The sequence below is a fragment of the Fragaria vesca genome, linkage group LG5 (assembly GCF_000184155.1).
Source record: "Fragaria vesca subsp. vesca linkage group LG5, FraVesHawaii_1.0, whole genome shotgun sequence".
Classification (NCBI taxonomy): Eukaryota; Viridiplantae; Streptophyta; class Magnoliopsida; order Rosales; family Rosaceae; genus Fragaria; species Fragaria vesca.
Genome location: NC_020495.1, coordinates 19695552 through 19717423, shown reverse-complemented (window position 1 = coordinate 19717423; position 21872 = coordinate 19695552). Strand labels below are relative to the sequence as shown.

The following is a 21872-nucleotide window of genomic DNA, read 5'->3' as shown; positions in this document are numbered from 1 at the left end:
CTAACTATTTTTATTGATGATAGGGAAACTTCTTACAAGAGGAATGCAAACACAAAAGGAAAGAGAGTAAGGCTTAACATCCGATGCCTTCTCTTCAGCATACTAGCATGTATATATACAAGGAAAAAGTAACTCTAGTTACAAAAATAACATAACTAAGGTAAATCACCAACTATGGTTTAGTTAAAGGTGACACCTCAATACTATTTACATAATTCTATCTACTTCTACCGCCTTCGAAGCGACTGTAAATGTTTTATCTGCTGTCGCGCCTGTCGGGAAAGTTATGTGGGTCCATTACGCTTCCATAGCGTTGTCGAGATTCTGATAGCCCACGTCATCTAATCCCATACTCTGATTTGAGCTGGAATCTAGGAAAGGTAAATTGGACAGCTCTTCAATTTCTTGTCCTACCATAACATAGAGATCTAGATAACATATATATATATATATTAAGCGAAGGGGGGGATTACTGTTCACGGAACAGTGTCCTGATCTTTTAATTACTGTTCACGGAACAGTGTCCTGACCCTTTTAAATGAAACAACGTATATGTCATCCCACGGGCTTCATTAAGCCACGTATACGTTCAAAATCCATGTCTACCTTTCCCTCAACTCTCAGTAGTCAGTACTGATATTACCTTCTTTCTTTCAGAACCCTCCTTTTCTTCTGCTGAACTCTCAGATCTCACTCTCTATCTTTTCTCAACTCTACCTCTGAAAGCTTGGGCTATCGCTTCTTCTGTTTGTTCATCTCTCTGCAAAAGTTCTCCTCTGACCCAGATTTGGTTAGTTTTCCCCGATTTTTCTCTCGATTTTCCTTTTTCCTTCAGATGTTTTCGCTGATTCTAATATGAATTTGGTTTTTGCTATGGTTATCGGAATGGGTCGATCTAAAATGAAGACTCTGATTGCTTCTTTGGTTTTGGAGTATTGAAATTGGTTTGTGGTTAGGGTTCAGATCGTTAATAGCATAACGATTAGCGAACGCGTGCTTCTGCTTAACAGGTTTTCCCTCTCTCTTCCCTTTTTGCTCCCATTATCTTGACACCGATATCAATTCCTTGCTAAATTTCATTCTTTAACTCTGCCATGGTAATTCCAAGTCTCCACCTTTCTATGTATGCTGCTAACAATCTGATTAATTGGGCAAGGTACACAGTTATTAGGATAGTCCATAACCATATTCTAGAATTATTAAGGAAACCATATTCTAGAATTATTAAGGATATGCATTCCTTGCTGTGATGTGGGAGCTGGTGATGCATTCCATATTGGGATGTAGGAGAGAAGGAATAACAGTTACAGGATTGTGAAGAGAACAAGAAGGAAGGGAGAGAATTAAGAGAGAACATGAGATTTAGGAAGTTTGATGAAGATTATAATCAAGTCTGCCTTTTTCTCCTACTACAATTCTGGGAGCCCGAGAGCACCTCATTACAATAGAGGTTACAGTTTGAAAAATTGTAAAGAAAACCAAAAGCTCAGTCTCTAGCTTTACATGAACATAATCAAGGTATATATCAAGATGGGAATTCACAGTAGCTCTCAATTGAGGCCTGTTGAGTTTCAATAATCATCTTAATTACTTTTTAATGTCTAATTCTTCAGCAACTGCCTCCCATTTCTTTAATAAGGCCAAAAAGTGTTAATAATGGTATTTGTTCTTTTTGAGTTTGATTTATTGTGTCCTTACCAAATAATGGTTTTGTGAAGGTATAGACTTTTCTGATGCATTGGTGTCCAGTCATTCTGGATTGACAGTTTAACTGTCAGGCTGTCAGTGTTGAGTAGGCTTTGAAGCTATTATTTCTACACATTGGTGTTTAGTGTAATGGAATTTTTTATTTATTTTTTATTACCAAATAATTGATTTATCAGAGCTAATCTAATTTGTTGTCTTATTTTTTTTGGCAAGATTGTCTGTTTTCTTTTTTCGTTTCTTCCCTTTTGGATGCAAATGTGAATCATAGAATTTAGTATGATATTATGACGACATGTAAAAGAGAAAGCTGTATTGTTTCTATTTCAGGCGGTTCAGGTACTCAATGGAGTGATAAGGTTCCTAACTCTAGCCAAGCTTCTTAGACTATTTTTGTCTTACACAGATTTTCGTGCCAGTATCCCTTCACCTGCGCCTCACTGACTTAAGGTATTGCCTCTCAATTACAATGTTGATGTCTGGGTTTTTATACACTTGGTGTTAAGCTACAAATTGTGTGATAGTTCATTGGATAGTTTGTCTCCTTCTCATTTATAAACTCGGCAGATGGGGTGATTGCAATTTGAGTTTGTTTAGGTCTCTAGGTTTGTTTGTGTTGTTTGTGTTTCGTTCATTGCATTGTTCCTGTCGTGATTTGGGGTCAGTTTGGTTTTATTGTTTACTGATTGTGGTCGTTGGGTTAATTATAATGATAAAGAGCACTAATAAAACCAAATGGACTGATTAATTTGTGGTCTCTTCGTTAATTCATGTCTTCGTTGCTCTATGAGGCTCTGATCTTTTTTTTTTTTTTTTTTTTGGTTTTCCTTGGGTCTTCATCACATTTGGTTTCAAGTTAGGACCTACGTGATATTGTCATCTACATGTAGGCTCCATAACCAAACTGCCAAACTCCAATATGTGATTCCTTTATTTATCTGATTATATTTTATTTATTGTTTATATTGGATTCTACAGTTAAAATTGATCATTTAGTTAGTCATGTTAACATCCAGTTTTAATATTACAATTCATGTAATAGAAGGAAATCATTCTGACTTAAACAATTGTAGTGATGTTTGTGTTACTTGCAGCGTAAAGAAATTTCATAGTGATGCAGCCTACTTCAATGGGTTCAGAACAGCGAGCAAACCATAATCTCCGTGCATCAAAAAGAATGCAGCGTGCTTCGATGGGTTCAGAACAGCAAGGAAACCATAATTTCCATGCACTAAAAAGAACGCGCATGAGCCATATACAACAAATGCATGATGATGAGGATGATGAAAATGCAAGAAACAATGATGATCCTGCATTCATCAATGAAGGTAATCAATTTTAAACATAAATACATAATTTGATATATTTATTTAGTAATATATATAGTGAGGTCATTTATTTTTTATTTTTCAAAATATTAACAGGAACCTCCATAAATGTTATTCCTCAAATTGGCATGCCTTTTAATGGTGGTGTAATGCGAGCACGCTGTAGAGGTAGAAGACGAATATCTTACAATTGTGCTCGAAATTTTCATGAAAATTTTGGAGTCACAAAATATCATCTACCAACACCAAAATCATGTCGATATTGTTGTGCTCGCATATTCCATCATGAAAGTAATGATATGTGTTGTCAAAATGGGAAAATTATTATTCCTATAATTCAATGTCCTTCTGAAATGTCACAACTATTTTCCACTCAAACCCCAGAAGGTGCTCATTTTAGACAACATATTCGGTCTTATAACCATGTGTTTTCTTTCACATCAATGGGTGTACATATTGATGAAAATTTGGCAACAGGTGGTTCTACATTTGCTTTTCGTGCTCAAGGATCTATATATCATAAAATAGGAAGTCTTTTACCAGATGGAGATAACAGACCACGATTTCTACAGTTGTACATATATGATACAGATCATGAAGTAGACAATCGTATGTTAGAGAATGAAACATTGCATAGAAGCGTGGTTGAGACTATTCAGCAGATTTTAGATTGACACAATCCATTTGTCCGAACTCTTCACCACTTAGCTCAACACCAAGATTTGGAAGTATGTAAACTCATCATTAAAGAGCAGCCTGCAAATCAGCTCCAATATAATTTGCCTTCTGAGTCTCAAGTTGCTGTAATAATAGTTGGTGCAGATGATACAGGAGATATAAGAGGTCGTGATATTAAGATAGAAACAAGAGAAGGTCAACTTTTAAATGTCTCCGATTGCGCTGGCTATTACGATCCTTTACAATATCCGTTGTTGTTGCCTTATGGTACATATGGATGGGATATCAACAGTCGAAGCAGCAACGGTCGTCCGATGACATGCCGTGCTTATTATGCATATGTTTTACAGGTAAATGGTGTTTACTCTTATATTGAATAAATATGTATGTTTAAATTTTGTTTATCCGTGTGTTGTTTCTGGTATTATATAACTCATATATTGTTTCAGATTCGTCTAAATGAAGACTCGGTTTTACTTCGAGGAGGCCGCTTATTGCAGCAGTATGCTGTTGACAATTATGTCAAAATTGAAACACAAAAGTTAAGATATATCCGTAATAATCAACCGGACTTGCGATGCGAATTTTATAATGGGCTTCATGATTCGCTAAATGCTGGTGAAGATAATGCAGGTATGAACTTCATTATTGGCATATAATAGTAAAACATTATATTCATTTATTAGTATTATTTAAATAAGCATTTGCATCGTAATTCTATAACAGGTAACATAGGTCGAAGAATTATTTTGCCATCTACATTTATTGGTAGCCCACGTGATATGCATCAAAGGTACCAGGACGCAATGGCTTTGGTCCAAAAGTATGGAAAACCAGATATTTTCCTCACAATGACATGCAACCCAAATTGGGATGAAATCAAAGCTGAATTACTTCCAGGTCAAACTTCTCAAGATCGTCCAGATTTATGTACCCGAATTTTTCGTGCCAAATTAGAAAACTTAAAAGAAGAGGTTATCAAAAAGGGTGTATTGGGTAAAATAATTGTATACGTTTATGTCATTGAATTTCAAAAACGTGGTCTTCCACATGCTCATATGCTTCTCATGTTACATGACGATGATAAGTTGAATAACCCTGATGATTATGATAAAATTGTTCGAGCTGAATTACCAGATCAAGATCAAGAACCTCAATTGTATGATGTTGTATTAAGACACATGATACATGGACCATGTGGAACTTATAAGCCAAATTCCCCATGTATGAAGGGTGGAAATTGCAAAAGAGGTTATCCTAAACCATTTTCAATGAATACATTTCAAGGGAATGACTCTTACCCCAATTATCGCAGACGTGATATTCACTCAAATGCAAATGTTGATAATAGGTGGGTAATTTCATATAATCCGTGGTTACTCGCAAGATATGATTGTCATATCAACGTCGAAATTTGTTGTAGCATTAAAAGTGTTAAATATTTGTACAAATATGTCTACAAAGGTCCCGATAGAGTAACATTTACAGTGCAACCTGAAAGTAATGAAGATGAAATCAAAAATTTTGTTGACGCAAGATGGGTTTGTGCACCATAAGCTTTTTGGAGAATATTCAAATTCTTAATGAACCGAATGTACCCTTCAGTGGAAAGATTGCAAATTCATCTACCAAATAGACATAATGTTTTCTTTCAAGCTCATCAAAGGGTAACAAATATCATTGCTAATAATAGTAACTCAATGACAATGCTAACTGAATTTTTTGTTAACAACAACAAATGCGAGAGTGCACGTCAATGCTTATACCGAGAATATCCTGAAAAATTCAGATGGGATGACAAAAATAAAGCATGGAAAGAAAGACAGACTAACCAAAAAGTAATTGGTAGAATATACACAGTCTCCCCTTCAGAAGGAGAAAAATTCTACTTACGTGTACTCTTAAATCATGTTAGATGACCTAAATCATATGAAGATCTCAGAACAGTGAATGATATTTTGCATCCAACTTTCAAAAAAGCTGCTGAACAACGAGGATTGTTAGAAGATGATGATAGCATTCGAAAATGTTTACAGGAAGCCTCTACCATACGTATGCCTTCATCTTTAAGAAGATTGTTTGCCACCATCTTAATTCATTGCGAGCCTCATGGCGTACGAGATTTGTGGGATCAATTTTACCAATTTATGATAGAAGATTATACTTCTTCAAGTGCTCCAAACAACGCGCATATTACGAATAGACTTTTGCGAGACTTGAATGAATTGTTGGCCCAACATAGTAAATCTATCTCAAATTATGATTTGCCACAAATGACAAGAGATAGTAACGATGGATCAAATTTGCCAAGGCTAATACAAGATGAAGTTTCGATTATCACTCCGCAACAAGATTACAACGCAGTTCATAATCTGAATCAAGATCAAACTTTTGCATACAACACTATAATATCTGCTATTGAGCGAAATGACAATGTCATGTTCTTTGTTGATGGTCCAGGAGGTACTGGAAAAACATACTTATATCGTGCATTATTAGCAACGTTGAGAAACAAGAACCATATTGTATTGGCAACAGCAACCTCTGGAATAGCAGCAACAATACTTCCTGGTGGAAGAACGGCACATTCAAGATTCAAAATTCCACTAGATCCCGAGAAAACTCCTACATGCTCAATTAGTAGACAATCAGATCTAGCCGAGTTAATACGAAGATCATCAGCTATTATCTGTGATGAAGCACCGATGATGCATAAATGTGCGTTTGAAGCTTTGAATGAAACTTTGAAAGATATAACAAAAATCAATTTACCATTTGGAGGTAAAGTAATAATCTTTGGAGGAGATTTTAGACAAATTCCACCAGTTGTTCCTAAAGGTACAAGATCAGAAATGGTCCGTGCCAGTATAATAAATGCCTCATTTTGGAAAGACGTGAAAATTCTTCATTTACGACAAAATATGAGATCCATAAATGATCCTCAATTTTCAGATTTTTTACTAAATGTTGGAAATGGAGAACAACCATTTGTGATTGAAGACATGATACAATTACCTTCATGTATGGTTATACCATGGGATGGGGAACAATCAATCAACCACTTAATTAACGAGGTTTTCCCCGATTTGGAAACTCATATAAATGACTCAACATACATGGTTGAAAGAGCAATAATCACTCCGAAAAATGATGATGTCGATATACTTAATGAGATGATTATAAAAAAAATTCCAGAGCCCGAACACATCCTGTACTCTTTCGACTCAGTTGAGGATGATACCAGAAATATGTATCAACAAGAATTTTTGAATTCCATTTCACCTTCTGGTATGCCCCCACATCAGTTAATTGTCAAAAAAGGCGCCGTCCTTATGCTTTTGAGAAACATGGATCCAAAAATAGGATTATGTAACGGCACAAGGTTAACATGTCGCGGATTGTATAAGAACCTTATTGATGCAAAAATTCTGAGTGGTCAATTTGCAAAAACTAGAGTATTTTTACCAAGAATCACTTTAAAAAGTACCAAGAATTCTGGACTCCCTTTCGAGATTACAAGAAAACAATTTCCTGTGAAGTTGAGTTTTGCACTTACAATAAACAAATCACAAGGACAAACAATACCAAATGTTGGCATTTACCTCCCAGATCATGTATTCACGCACGGCCAATTATATGTAGCTTTATCACGAGGGATTTCAAAAGCTACTACCAAAATCTTAGTTAAAAACAGGCTCAATAGAAGGACATGAAGGGGTGTTGACGACAAATGTTGTATACAAAGAGATCTTGCTTCATCCAACTTAACGGAGTCCGATAAAGTACCTATAATAAGTAGCTATAATTGTGTTTGTCTGCCATCGCTTTCCACCGACTTCAATATTCTGTTTTGTAGTGTTCTGTTTTGTCGGTTCATTTCATGCATCATTTGTTGTTAGGTTTTTTTAAAAAAAATATATTTAACAAATCTGTACACTAAATACAAGCTCGATTCTGCCGAGTGTGAAGAGGGAAGATATTCAATCCTGTTGAGCGACCTGATGGTTTGCAATGTGTTTTGGCCGACGACAGACATGTAAGCAAAAACATTGTCTTTGTTTATGATATGTATCGATTACAGTTTTTCCCAATTTATTGGCTAGATTTGTTATGCACAAAATGATGCAATTCATGCCTTGATAAAAGAAGCAGGCTATGAAAATGTCAAAAAGAAAATCGTAGCTGCCTCTATGTACCAGATGTGAAAGTTTTTCTCGAGAGGTAGCCAGGAAAAGTACATTGTTGTTAACCATGAATTGCAACTCATTACCTCAATTGGCTTTGTTCAGTACGATCAACTTCCTGCACGTGAACATAATGATGTTATTCTGATAGGTATAAACTTCTTCCACCTACTTATAAAATAATGTTTTTATTTTTAGTATCTTGGTTTTGACATTTTTGGTTATTGTTGTTTCTGTTGCTGTTCTTATCCTGATGTTGTTAGCTGTGATTCTTTACATTACATTCCTTAGTATATTTAAATAATGATGTGTTCAATTAGCTGTTACAATCAATGTTGATCAAATATTTTTATTTACTCAACGCATCTGTTTTGTTTCACCATTTTTTGAAATTTGGTTACTGTTGCTTCTGATCATCTGTGTCCTTCATTCTATTGTCATCATTTAGATCTGATTGGTCATTTGAAGCTGGTGTACACCTTGGAGCACACTGTGATTAAATGGTAGGCCTGCACAAGCATCTGCTATACATCCAAAATGCAAGGTTTCTCTTAGCTAGAACCATTCTGTTCATCCTGCTACATTGGATATATATTTTTTTTAACATAGAGTTTTTGTTTCAAGCTGAGCCGATCCAATTTTTACTTCATAAGTTAGCTATAGTAAAATAAGACAACACCTAAAATTAATGGGAATGTTATGGCATTCATGTAAGGTTCTGCACTAATAGACTTTGTGATTTGTACAGGAACCAAGATTTGAAGGTTACTTTGTGGGGAACACTTGCTAATGAACTTGACATTGACATGATAGCTTCTCTGCTTCCCCCAGTTGTGATCGTGTTGACAAGCACAGAAGTCAGACATTTTGGTACGAGAAAGTTGTCTCTTGCTGATACATGCTGTCACTGTGTAGCAATGCTATCTGCTGTTATTGAAATGAGTTTGTTATTCACTTTGCAGAAAACAGTCATAAACACTGGCATGAGTACGTGCATTTTTATCAATCCAGCCATTCATAAAATGGATGAGTATAGAGCAAAGTAAAATCTTACACCTCTTAAAAAAATAAGGCTCTTTTTGTCCTATTTATCAAAGTATCTCAGACAATTTTGTTGACCACTGTAGCTTCAACAAACCTTATCATGACTGCACGTCATCAACCTGCTCCTGATCTCCAAGATCAAGATGTAATTACTGTCGGTGCTTTGAATCCTCTACAGAGTGGAAAAAAGGACAAGGTAAAATTTTGAAACAGCAGTTTGTCATCAAGCAGGAGTTTTTGTAAAGCAGACTCTGCTTGACAAAACAGTTCTTTTTTTGCACAATAGGAACAACTCTTTAGAGACCTGCGTGTATGGTCTAGCTGTATAATGTGTAGTACAATGTAAACATAATAAGTTTCTGTAATATATACCACAACTTCTGTGTATATGTCAATCCATTTACATTACTATGTCAATTTCACTTACTTTTCAACATGATATGATACTAAATATCTTATGTACCAGATAACACAACAATTACCGTAGAAATTAATGGCACTCCAAAATGTTCAAATCAACCATCACTGAAAAGTTATTGCTTTTAGTGGGTGTGTTAAAGTTATTGCTTTTGTACAATGTCTATCCATATTTGGTTTCTTGGTATGCTCTCATTTTTGGATGTGCTCATACTAGACAGGAGAATAGAGAAACCATTTTAACTTTGGGATATAACCGTGCCCGCGCGAAGCGCGGGTTTCAAAGCTAGTATTATGAAAAGCAAAACTTGCCCAGCTTCATGTTCTATGTATAAATCATGTAAGGCAGCACATCCTCACCAATTAGCAATCTTCTAAACCACAAGTGCTACATCATCTGATGTGCTCACAAGTTCTCTGGTTAACCTTCTGATTTAGCTTCTTTGGCAGTTTCAGAAGCAGCATTACATAGAGGAATAATTACATCCGCCATGAGAATATTTGTTGATAATCTGACATAAAACCACAGAGTAGTCATCTCGGTAAGCTTATATGTGCTACAATTGTATATACACATCCTTTCACTATACCTCTGATATAGAAGTAGCGGCACTTGATTAATTTCAGCTGCAGGACAACATATGAAAATATGCTTCAGGCACGTGAGGCTTTTTTGGGTAGTTTAAGCTGCAGAAATACAAGACCTTACATTACATCTCCCCTGCTAGAATAGTAGATGCAGTAAAAGTACAATCTTAAAATTTTCCAAACCTTTGATTTTGTAGTCCTCCATCCTCGGTCCTGCTGTACTGGAGAGTACGAGAATTTTTCAAAGGGATTGAGAATGGCAACTTTGTTGACATTGGAACTATTAACAGGCAAGAAATCCTGTGAATATGATAGAACTTGCTATTATATCGGCCATTTATAACCTGTTTCTGTATACTAGTAATTCTACATAGATGATTAAAGCAGGGCGAAACTCACTCTTGCATACAGTACTGACAAAAAGAAACCTACATTTGGGAATCATCCAGTAAACAACTTATTTTGTGGTTTTTAATGCCTTGGTTCTTTTTTCTTTTTTCTTTTAAAATACATGAGAACAGTTAAAGGAGAACCTTTCCCCCTTGTTTAACAAGTTAAAATAGAACTTGCTGAGAGGAACACGGACATAGAGCTATGACTTGGTTAATGGACACAAGTATCAGTATTAACTTTTAGCTTTTGGTACAAATTTGTCAAAAAACCATGTCATGAGTGAAAAGACTGGAAGGATATTTACAAACTTACTTTGTCTTTTGAAGCCTTGTCACTTGTTGCTTCAAAATTTGGAATTTCCAACTTATCTAAATAAAACATTATCTGCATCGCAAATACATCGCAAATACATATAGTAAACAATCAGGTGAAAAAAGAGTGCTAATAAGACCCAGTATAATGATGCAAATATGCCACATCAAGCAGTCATAGAATTGTTAAATGCATTTTTTATTTTTTGGACGAAACATTTGTAAGATTTTAAACAAGAGGAAATTCACTAGTCATACCTAAGTTCTATGAAACTAAATGCAAATTCAGGCAAAATGAGTATTTTTTTTTTTTTTTTTTTTTTGACTTTGTTGGTAGTTAATCAGCATCCTATAAGTTTCCATTAGAAACTTACCTTGTTGAGTAAATGAACATTTGATGCATTAGTTGCCATGACCTGTACACCAAGGAAATTATTGTGGCTAGTCTTGTGGTACCGACAGAAGGGGCACAAGATGGTACCGAGAACACCCCCATCTTCATCACACCATACACCCTGTCCAGGAGCACCTTCAGAAATTTCATGGCAGACTCGATAATCAACTGATGAAATGTCAGTTATCAGTACGCGTATGCCTGCTGATATCTTCCCAGTTTGAGACTTCAATATTTCGTTATGAAGAGATTCTAAGTGAAGTTTTGATGACGAAGTTATTGAGCATGTAACATGTAGATTATTCTCAGGTAAGCCCAATGGGCTTTTGCAGAGTGAGCAACAAATTTCTAGTCTTTTGTCCATGACAGTACCAGCTGACATAGATAAAGCGCCACAACTACTTGGGAGCGGATGATGAACTTTGGACTTACAGTAGTGGTCTGAATAATTAGTCTCACTGAATTCAATTTTGCGAATGGCATCTCTATTTGTCAATGTGTCTTTTATGGAACCAGGACAATCAGGAGTTTTAGAATCAGAAGCACCATCAGACTGTCCCTGACTGGAGTTGACCAAGGATGAATGCATGGACTTTCTCCTTTTCTGGGTATGAGAATTAACACTCATATCCAAAGATGATTCTGTTTCCATCATTGAGCTGTAAGAGTTCAAAGTTGCATTCTTTTCAGGAGTGGTGGCTACAGAACACTGGGCCTTTAGAGAAGCATTGCTACAATTGTTTAACGATGTCGATTGAAATGAGAACTGGTCTGAAAAGAAAGGAGAGGACTCAACTGTAGTTGAAGTCGAACAGGACTTCTCATCCTTAATAATTGATCCTGGACTGCATGTGGAAAAGATGCCATCCGTACAAGGGGTTTCCTTGACAATTGAGATGTCTGGATCGGCATCAGACAATGCGATGGACAAAGATGGATTAGCGTACCTGAAAAAGATGGCTTTGATCAGGGAAAGTATTCGACTGTTTAGTTATGTGTGTCAAAACATATCTACTAGCTAGCAATTAACAGCATAAAAAAAGTCCTGCAGTGAAATAATAATCAAATCCATCCTGATCAAGTCAAGAATCTGCAGGCAACTGCATATATAACCTACACAATTAAGATGAAATATACAACTTCAATAGTACAGTTTCTGACAGACATGTAGAACGATGTTCCTCCCTAAGAAGATGCAGCAAACTGAAATCCCCCCTATAATAACCAATCTAAGCGAAGCCCTAGCTGGGACAGAGAGACCTAAACTGCTACACCTATGTAATCATGAAAATATAGAGCTCCGGCAAAAGTTAAGATGTGCAAATTATGTGTAATCATGAACTACTCGTGAGCTCAGATTTGTAGTAGCTCAGAAGACATGGGAAACAAAACAAATAGCACTTCCCGTCTGATAATGCAATAATATAATCATATTGAAAGGCATCAATATAACAAGTATTCTGAGAATGGCTAAATGGAGAGATAATTTTCATAGAGGAAGAAAACTGAGCTCGATCATTGGTTCTATTCAACAAAGTTTACCTACTTTCAGTCTACTCTTTGCCTAGTGGTTACAGACACTCAAATTTGAGTTCAAAAATGAAACTACTATAAACAACTGCCACGGGTGTCCAGCCCAACACCTAAAGGATATTCAAATTTTAGTGAATGATAAAAGTAGACTCAATGTTTACCTTGTATATTTCTGAGGAGTAGATTCAATACTGATAAAGTCCTTGCTATGGTCAGCATAAACATCCATTCGTGACAATCTCAGAACATCAAGATCACCTTGAGATGTCAGTATCGAATTGTGCTTGCCTTCATAAGTTTTTGACTGTCCTTGATGATCAGATTTATCCAAATTCTGATCTTTCAGTCTTGTAAACCCTTTATCGTGATCCATAGAAAGAATGATTTTCTTTCTAGTGTCAGAACACTGTGACACACTGACCATTTTCTTGCTTACCCTTTCCTGCATGAAGATAACCAAAATCAATTACGTAACATTGTTCTCCATGAAAAACAATGGAAAACGTAGAATCAGTTACAGAGATAATTGGAACATGCAGCTAACCTTTACATTGCTGAAAAAGGATCTTAATTCCTCCATTGACATGTCAAATCTTTCATATTGTCTGATAGATTTCTTTAGCCACTTTGACACATATGCTGTATTTCTTCCTACCTTATAACGTTCATCTGCTTGCAACAAAAAATTAAAACTAGTGAAGAAAACGCGAAAAAGTAGATATGGAAAGAGCAAAATATAGAGACTTGCATTCAAAGTAAATACCAAAGAAATTGTAGTTTAATAACTCTTTTACTTAAATTGAGGACTGACTACATTGAGAAGGCAATCCTTGAGTAACTTCAGAAAAGAAATATATACTTGGGTTTGAAGTTTAAACTTTGTGTGCAAAATATCTCTAGGGAAAACATTATTAGTGATTCGAGAGACAAGTATATTCAGAAACAAATACCTAACAAAATGACAGCTCCATAATCGAATCTATGTCGAATACAACGTCCTACAGAAACCAAAAACAATTAAAACTTTAGAATTAATATGTCAGATAGTGCACAGAAGGCTATTAAATCAGTATAGTAATGAAAATTTCTGAAAAGTTTTAGATAATATAATGAACAATCTCCAAAAGCACAGAGAATTATGTGAGTCAAGATCTCACTTTGAAAGATTGAAACTAAAAGCAGGGTACCTGCAGCTTGATTTAAAGCTCGGAAGGCTTGGTGACAGTACCATTCATTTCCACTCAGAAAGCCCTTGGATGACCTATATGTATCATTGTATTTCTTCTTTAAGGAAACCTTGATATCATTCCTAAAAAGAAGATGAAAAATAAACATTTAGCAAATTGTTTATATACAGCATTGTAGCTCCAGCAGCAGTATTTATGAAAGGAAAGTGTCTTACATGTTGGGAAATGGAATTCCCACAATTATCTGAGATGGTTAAGATAAAACTGACAGTGAAAGATCTTGAAACAAATGCCCATGGTACTACTGTACAAATGTGACCAATTTACTAGAATTATCATGTCTAAACTTAACAAGCTCCTCTCCAATACATCTAGCCACCTCTGGAAAAATTAGCAAAACAAAAGAACGAAAAAGAAAACTCAGTATACACTTAATGAGAAAAAGGATACCACAGCTCGAGCGTTGTCATCCGTGAAGTCGATTCCTTCTGAAACCTGCAAGCACAATGCAAGAATGGAGCATATCAATTTCAACAATATGTCCTATCAATATCAATTTTCAGGAAAAGAATCATGTTCACCTTTCCTCGGCACACAGCCAGTAAAGCAGCTCCATCAGTGTTATTCTTTTGTGCACACTTGACTGCAGTGAAGCTACTTTGTGTTAATTTCTTATTAGCACCTTTATTTCTCCCAAAAGTAGGCTTATTGCCCCGACGAATTGAATCATAATAACCCTTCAGTACAAACTCAAATTCCTCCTGGTCTCCTCCACCGGGCTCTGCAATAAGTTCACGATTATCCATAGAGAAAATAGCAATGAGAGAAATGAACTTTCAGTATACACATAAACCATAAAATGGCAACTCTTATATACCTCTGCAGAAATGCTAAAATAAGGCGTGTAACGTAGAATTATAGGATCTTAACTTTGACTTTTAAAGCAGTCTGCCAATCCTGCTTAAAATGAGAAGTGCATAAGGAATAGACAGCCTCACCAACAAAAAGGGACTTTCTTTCGTTCAGCAGAGACCATTGTCCTGTTTCACGCCAACGCTTGCCCAACTTCCCCATTAGCTTGTAACTTGGGAAGAACACAAGACACCCACCCGGCACACTTTTGAAAATTTCCTCTAAGGATTTTCCAAGTGCATCCTTTAAAATAACATTAGACAAACTTAATTTTGCATGGGAAAAAAGACCTGTTTAAGATAAAGATAATATAATTTTTCCAAATTACCTGAAAGGCATATTCATCTGCTGTCTTGTAACTTGAGTTCAATGGCACATTATGTGGGCCAGTAGAAATAATAGCAGGCCAAACCTGCAGTAGTAAAGGTGACACCTTGTAACTACAAGAGTGGTGCAACCATCACGAATCAATCATCAGTAAAAGAACAGAGAAATGACATACCTGTGATTCAACATCAATTACATGGGGAGCTTCCAAAGTACTTCCAAACTTAAGGCCAAGCTCAGATGAAAAGGAATTCATTGGTGACAAAGTCCTAATATCAAAAAAGAACAGATTATTGTTGTCGTAATAAATATTCTACCTAGCGGAATGTCATGCAACTGAAACTTGGGGTGAAGAAATTGACAAGTAGAAGTAGGAAACCTGTGGTGGTCCGTCATAAGTACAAAACAACACTTATATAGTTACATCCTCATTTTTAAGAAATAGTAATGAATATGCAGTAATACAGTATTACTTGCATCATACTAACCCTGATGTTAAAATGACTGACAATGAAAGATTCGCGATATCTTGAAACACAACAGCAGGATTCAAGCACCACAAACTGAATGTATGTGTCCAATCACCAAAATGTCCTGATACAATGTCACAACACATACTTTATCAAGCTGCAGCTCACTCTTTGATTATGAATGATAGTACAACAAAGAGGAATATAAATCCCATTGACATAATTGGACTCGTCAAACTATCATCCAGTTCTTATGCATCATCTATAATTATATCTCTCATTATAGATGAATTTAAAAAGGTTAAACAAAAGACCACATGTGTAAGATATGGCAGCTGTACTAATTACATCACTGATTTCAATTATAATGAGTTAATGACCTTGTGGACCGAAAATATTTTGAATGGAAAAGACTGGGCAGATGTTCCTAAATAATGAACTGCTTACCAACATCTCTTTTAACATATCTCTGTAAAGCAAGCTGATAATCGACCATATGAGACCCATTTCTTGAGAAGAAGTAAGTAAGCGAAGAGAACAATCCTGTGATATTTTCATAGAAACTCAATTAAATACTAGTCAAGTTAAACTTGGGACATGTACACATATCAATTACGAGTCTTTACCTTCCAATATCACAACAGCCATGCCACTTAAATGGGGTACCTCTGATTCTTTATCTGTAGCAGCTTTGATTGCCTGAAGATAGAAACAAAAAGAATAACAAACAGCACAAAACTATTATGAAACATCACAAATGTTTATAACTAAAATACCTTTGTGGCACATTCAAGTAAGATTGGGAAGCACTGCTGTGATATATTAGCTTCGTGGAGTTCTCTCAAAGCCTTGTCACCGGTCCAACTATAACATAACAAACCAAAAATGAAGCCCCGAAAGAAAGAAGAAATATTCATTCTGAGATGAATAGAAAATACAATTGCCAGTTTACAAAATCAAAAAACATAAAAGCTCCAGTTAAAAAGCATATAATCCCTTCACACTATGAATACTTTAAACATGCATTAGATTTAATTATAACCAGAGAAATAGTCGAAAGATTAGGCACTCATTTTGCTTTCTTTTGTTCATGTAAATCTAATCGTGCCCCAGTGGCCTGGTATACCATGAACAATTACTTCATTTTAACTATTAACTGAATGCCTAATAAAACTAAGAAGTTGAAGAACATGTCATCCAAAATCCTTACCAAGAGACAAAGTGCTGAAATTCACGTTTTTCCAACTTATCTTTCCTTCGCTCAATCCAACTTAAGAGGTCCTGTATGGAAATAGCACTTTAATGACCAAATATTCAAACAGGACAGTTAACTGCAACAAACACGAGTGCAATATATAAAATAAAACCTGTATCATTTCATACAGAGGTTGGTAAACCAAAACATCCAGCGGGCAAAGCTGCTCCAGTTCCATCTGCAATTCTTTTAGAAGGTATGGACACTAGATAAGACATAGATAGTGACATGGAATGACAGTATACTAGTTTCGTTTCTTACTGTTCAAAACTTCTTCATCAATATCCACACTACCAGCATCACGAGCTACATCCTCTATATTGCTGCAGAATGGTGGGTTGAAAGTATTTTTAAGAAACTCACATGTAAATAGAAATCAGACCTTCAACTGATGCAGGTTAACATGAGCATATAATGGCTTACATTTATTAGAAAGAAAATGAGCAACACACTACAAAAACATATCAATTGAGAGCCTTGAAAAAGATTCAGCTCAAAACATGCAGTTCCTATGTAGCCAACATGACATCAAAGACAAAATCATAAAATCATAGTTACGAACAGAAGAAAATCAGATCTTAGATTAGCTAACTCTTAGGGTGTTCAAAATCAGCAATTACAGCAGCATAAATTTTAGGGTTCTTAGATTAGCTAACTCTTAGGGCATCTCCAACAAGGGTCACAAAACCCATACCCAAACTCAATACCCAAAATATTTCTTCTCCAACCATTAAAACTCAAACCCATAAATGGGTTCCTACTAACGAAGTGACCCATTTTGGGTCGACTCCCTGGAAGGAAACTCATTTCATTGGCGCGGGACCCATGAGAAGAGAGAGACACGTGAAGAAGGGAGAAGGCTAGGACATGGACGCGCAAGGTGATGAAGTGTATTATACGTGCACTAAAAAATGAAAAAAAAAACTGGATGATTGTGGCTGACGCGCTCTACATGTAGTTGATGGGATGAGCAAGTGGGTCCTCCCACTATGTGTTATATTTATTGGCTTCCAACAGTAAATAATTAAATAAAATGATTCAAATTTGAGTATGAGTATGGGTTTTCACATAATGGTTGGAGATGAAATATGAGTTTGAATAGTAATGGGTTTAGGTGAGTCAAAAAATGAGTTTGAGTATGAGTATTAGGTAAGATTGTTGGAGATGCCCTTAGGGTGTTCAAAATCAGCAATTACAGCAGCATAAGCTTTTAGAAAGTAACAAGGAAAGATCTCCTTTTATTTGCATCCAGCAGGAAAATGAATCCACATAATGAAGCACCAAGGGGGGACAACGTTGGAACCAAGAATTTTTTAATAAAATCTTAAGACTAACTACTCAAAATAATTTTTCTGCATGCACTCAATATTATAGATACTCCTATCGTCATATAAAAAAGTAGCCTGGAAATTGTTTTTTCAACTATTATTTCATAAACGTGCTTACAGAGATGCATAAGGAAGTGAAACATATGATGACCTCAAAGTTGAAGGTAGAAAACAAAAGGTTAGAATTCTCAATAAGAACTCAGATTGCTTATGCATTTGATTTACCAGCGTTGTCAATAACAAGAGAATGATGTGCAAAAGACAATGTCAAACAATACATATAAAGTGGTACAACTTACTGGGCTTCATCCAGAACTACAATAGACCCCTGGATATCTACTTCCATGGCTCCCCTAATGACTGGATTAATGATGTAGTTATATGGACAAAAAACCAATTCTGCATCTTCTGACATAGAACGGGCAGCATAATATGAACAACCTGAAAATGAAAAGAACATCAGTGAGCCTTAGCCATAGATATGAAGAACATTTGTTGACGCATATCACAAGAAAGTAGACCTTTGACAGCTTTTCCAACTTTTACGAGATCCTCAATATCGTAGGCCTCATGGCAGCCTCCTTTCTGAAGAGATGGATGTCCTTTGACTTTGTGTACATTTCTGTTTAAAATTCAAATTTATACTCTTAGCTATATTGTTCTAAAAGATTATACTCCTAATTACATCATTGATTTGCAGAAAATTAGAAAAAGGGTGTACTTGAATAAAAAAATTACTCACTTAAACTCTACGCATCCAACGGCTCGATCCTTCAAAAGTAGCTTACTGAGATAATCCAATAACATGCCTTAGAGGGGAAGATAGAAAGAGAGACAGATAGACAGACAGCAAAGTAAAAACAAAAATCTGTTTCAAGTGTACCATTCTTCATCGATATTCTCTCTCCCATGTACTTGCGCATTTGTGCAGTAATGCTTCCTAGAGGCCTGGGACAAAAAAATAAATGCGTGAAAAACAAGCGCGACTATCATTTTGGAAGTCTGAACCGCACCAATTTTGACCCAAAAAATGATTAGTAAAAATTAAGACCACTTAGACAGAACCAATTCAGAGGTACTTTTTGAAAAAGAAAAAAGATTGAAGAGAAGATGAAAATTTTCAGAAGAGTTCTTTATCATACATTTACAAGCTTGCGTCTACAGGTTTTTCATAAGCTCTATTCCAACAGGTCTCAATCATACACTTATAACTCTTGTCCAAAACAAGTCCTCAGGACCTATCAGCGTTTGCAACACAATATACAAAGTCATCTCCAAGGTAATCGTTCCTAGAATTAGACCCATGTTGCAGAAGCTCATCGTTCCCAACCAGGTATTTATCATGAAATTGGTGAAACAAACCATGAATTGAAAATATTAATGTCATTCCATGCCAAACCTTTATAGAGATCTAAGATCAACATGACCAGACTTACCAACACTGCCATAGTAACCCTGTAGGAAGTTTTTCGATATTCACGGATGACTTGAGAAATTTGTGAATGTGTCCTCCTTAAATAGAGAAGAAGAATATCAATATCTTAACTAAGGAATCCAGATTTGCAAAATACTTTAAAGTTCATTATTTGTTCAATTCTATTGCTGAATATGAACTATAACAACTAAACAAGTCCCCAAGTAACTTGTTTAATACCGCATATTCTTATAAGTGGAATGTCATCCTTTTTTCCCATTAACTAGTGACGATTCCAATGTAAAGAAACTAGTTCAGTAACAAAAGATACTGCAGATAACCAACTTACGATGCATAGTATATGGTAGGAGCTGCCTTTTTCTTCCGATTTTCGCCAGACTGAGACGGCCCTGGCTTTTCGAATTGCTGAGCACCTACAAAAATATACATACATTACTCTAAAATTTTCAATTGACGCAACACAAATAACAATTCATGACCCATAAATAAAGAATAAACTCCGAAACTAATACAGGATCAATTGAAAATCCCGGCATGGGCCATCAAAAAACTTCAAATTACGCATCCAAAATCAACAAACAACAATTCTAATCCCAGAATTGACCTCATCATATAACCTAATTTCTGACCAAGACCAAAACTTGACCACTCAAATTGAACACAAATGCAGAATCAGACTCACTTGACCTCTCCTCTTCCGGAACAAAGCCTCCGCCGTGTCCCTTGGGGTCGGTCATGGCCTTGGGGTTGGGCTTGGAGTGTGATAGATTGGTGTACATGTTCTTGGCCTTATAGCTCTGCTGCCAAGCGAGAATCGAGCAGAGAAGCGAGAGCGATTTCCCGGTTCCGGTGGGAGACTCGAGCAAGGCGTGGCAGTGGCCGTCGCTGACAGCTCGATTGAGAGTGGAGACGACTCTGCTCATGAAGGCCATCTGGGCGCCGTAAGGCTGGTAGGGGAACTCTACATCGATGTCTCCGATGCGGTACCGGGTTTTCGAGGTTCTAGGGTTTGTTCCCGGAATTGCAGACGCCATTTTTGGAACTTGAGGAAACTGTAAAAGGGAAGAGTGAAGAGAGTTCTCATGTGTGGAAAATGTTAGGGTCATTTTGGCGGGAAATAGGGTAGCACACCTTTAGGGTTTTCTTCGTAAGTGCAACTCCGACCGTACTGTCAAATGCAAGAGTAAAATATCTAAAATATTCTCGATATTTTTATTTTTGTTTTTTATAATTATTGATATTAATTTTTATATATTTTTGATATTTTATATTTAGTTTATTTTTGGTTGAATATACAACTTTTAGATAAAATTTGGTAAAATTTTCATCCATATTCAATATTATCTCAATATATCCATCGAGATTTTCTTTTTTTCGAATCATCGAAATTTTCATGATCTTCGATATTTTACTCCTTAATCAAATGACAGCGTGGAGCTCAAACGGTTACATTTGACACAAACATTCACTCCAATGAACCACCCAAATCCTACATGGATTTGACAATCTCCTTCTCTATGTCAAACTTGACCGTGCTCTCAATATTGTCAAATTGCTTTATTTGATTGTTTAATACCTCAATGCTCTCTGTTCTTCTCTCTATTTCCTTCTGCTACTCTCTCTTCCTTCCTACCCAGATCTATTCTAGGCATTTTTTGTTAACATTTTGTTGGGATGAGTGGGAAGACTATAGGATTGGGTAGGATTCAAATTGCTATTAAGATTTTAGGACGATTTGAGTTTCTGAAGAGTGGGAATGCGATTTGGGCTTCTAAATACTGTAGTGAATCAAGAGCAGGAAGCTAGGGAGGAAAGAAGAAAGAAGAAGATTAAGATGTGTAGGGAATCAAGAGCCAAAGGGAGGAAATATGAAGAAGATGACGTTCTGCATTTTTATTTTTCTTTGGATTGCTAGATCTGTTTTAAGATGGGTATGTACATGATCTGGTTATAGTCTCCTCAGAAGTAGAAGCACAGAATGAGAAGCATAGACTGGCAGAGAGAGAAGAGAGAGAAATAGCAAGATATAAAAAAGTAAGAAAATTTTGAAAAAAAGTAAAATATTGTTGCTATTTGACTTTTCTATCGGAGAAGGTTTTGTATAAATTTGACACTGCCACGTCATTTGACAAAAAATTTAACACTATCGTTAGAGATGCTATAAGAGCTCATTCCATTTAATGTGCGGCTATTGGGACCTTTAATTTTACTCACTTCTCACTTTATCGTGAGTTATTAAATAACAAATATATTATCTTACATGATAACTATTAAGGACAATTATTATACATAATCACTATTAAGGACAATTATTATATAAAGAAATAGTATATTTCTATGTTCCACGGGCACTTCACACCCCTGGAGTGTCCAAGGGTCCGACA

At 35.9% G+C, this 21872-nt stretch overlaps 2 protein-coding genes across 2 annotated transcripts; one reads left to right on the top strand and one right to left on the bottom strand.

The window, feature by feature from the left end:
• Positions 1–629: 629 nt before the first annotated feature.
• Positions 630–9835, top strand: LOC101307898. Its single transcript, XM_004301582.1, has 10 exons — positions 630–790; positions 907–1010; positions 2035–2154; positions 2799–3032; positions 3510–4060; positions 4160–4343; positions 4437–5061; positions 8643–8881; positions 9022–9134; positions 9806–9835. Exons 5-10 carry the CDS (start codon positions 4025–4027, stop codon positions 9833–9835), a joined length of 1227 nt encoding a protein of 408 aa, XP_004301630.1. The 5' UTR covers positions 630–790; positions 907–1010; positions 2035–2154; positions 2799–3032; positions 3510–4024.
• Positions 9781–20522, bottom strand: LOC101307598 (Fanconi anemia group J protein homolog). The gene is made up of 28 exons (XM_004301581.1): positions 20138–20522; positions 19817–19877; positions 19490–19565; positions 18937–19001; positions 18796–18840; positions 18575–18675; positions 18353–18494; positions 16987–17048; positions 16838–16911; positions 16681–16751; positions 16247–16334; positions 16097–16169; positions 15918–16013; positions 15489–15594; positions 15176–15269; positions 15002–15085; positions 14760–14916; positions 14343–14542; positions 14212–14256; positions 13977–14005; positions 13762–13883; positions 13525–13572; positions 13119–13243; positions 12736–13016; positions 11022–11988; positions 10649–10720; positions 10127–10243; positions 9781–9982 (listed from the first exon to the last, which is right to left on the bottom strand). Exons 1-28 carry the CDS (start codon positions 20520–20522, stop codon positions 9890–9892), a joined length of 3879 nt encoding a protein of 1292 aa, XP_004301629.1. The 3' UTR covers positions 9781–9889.
• Positions 20523–21872: the final 1350 nt, after the last annotated feature.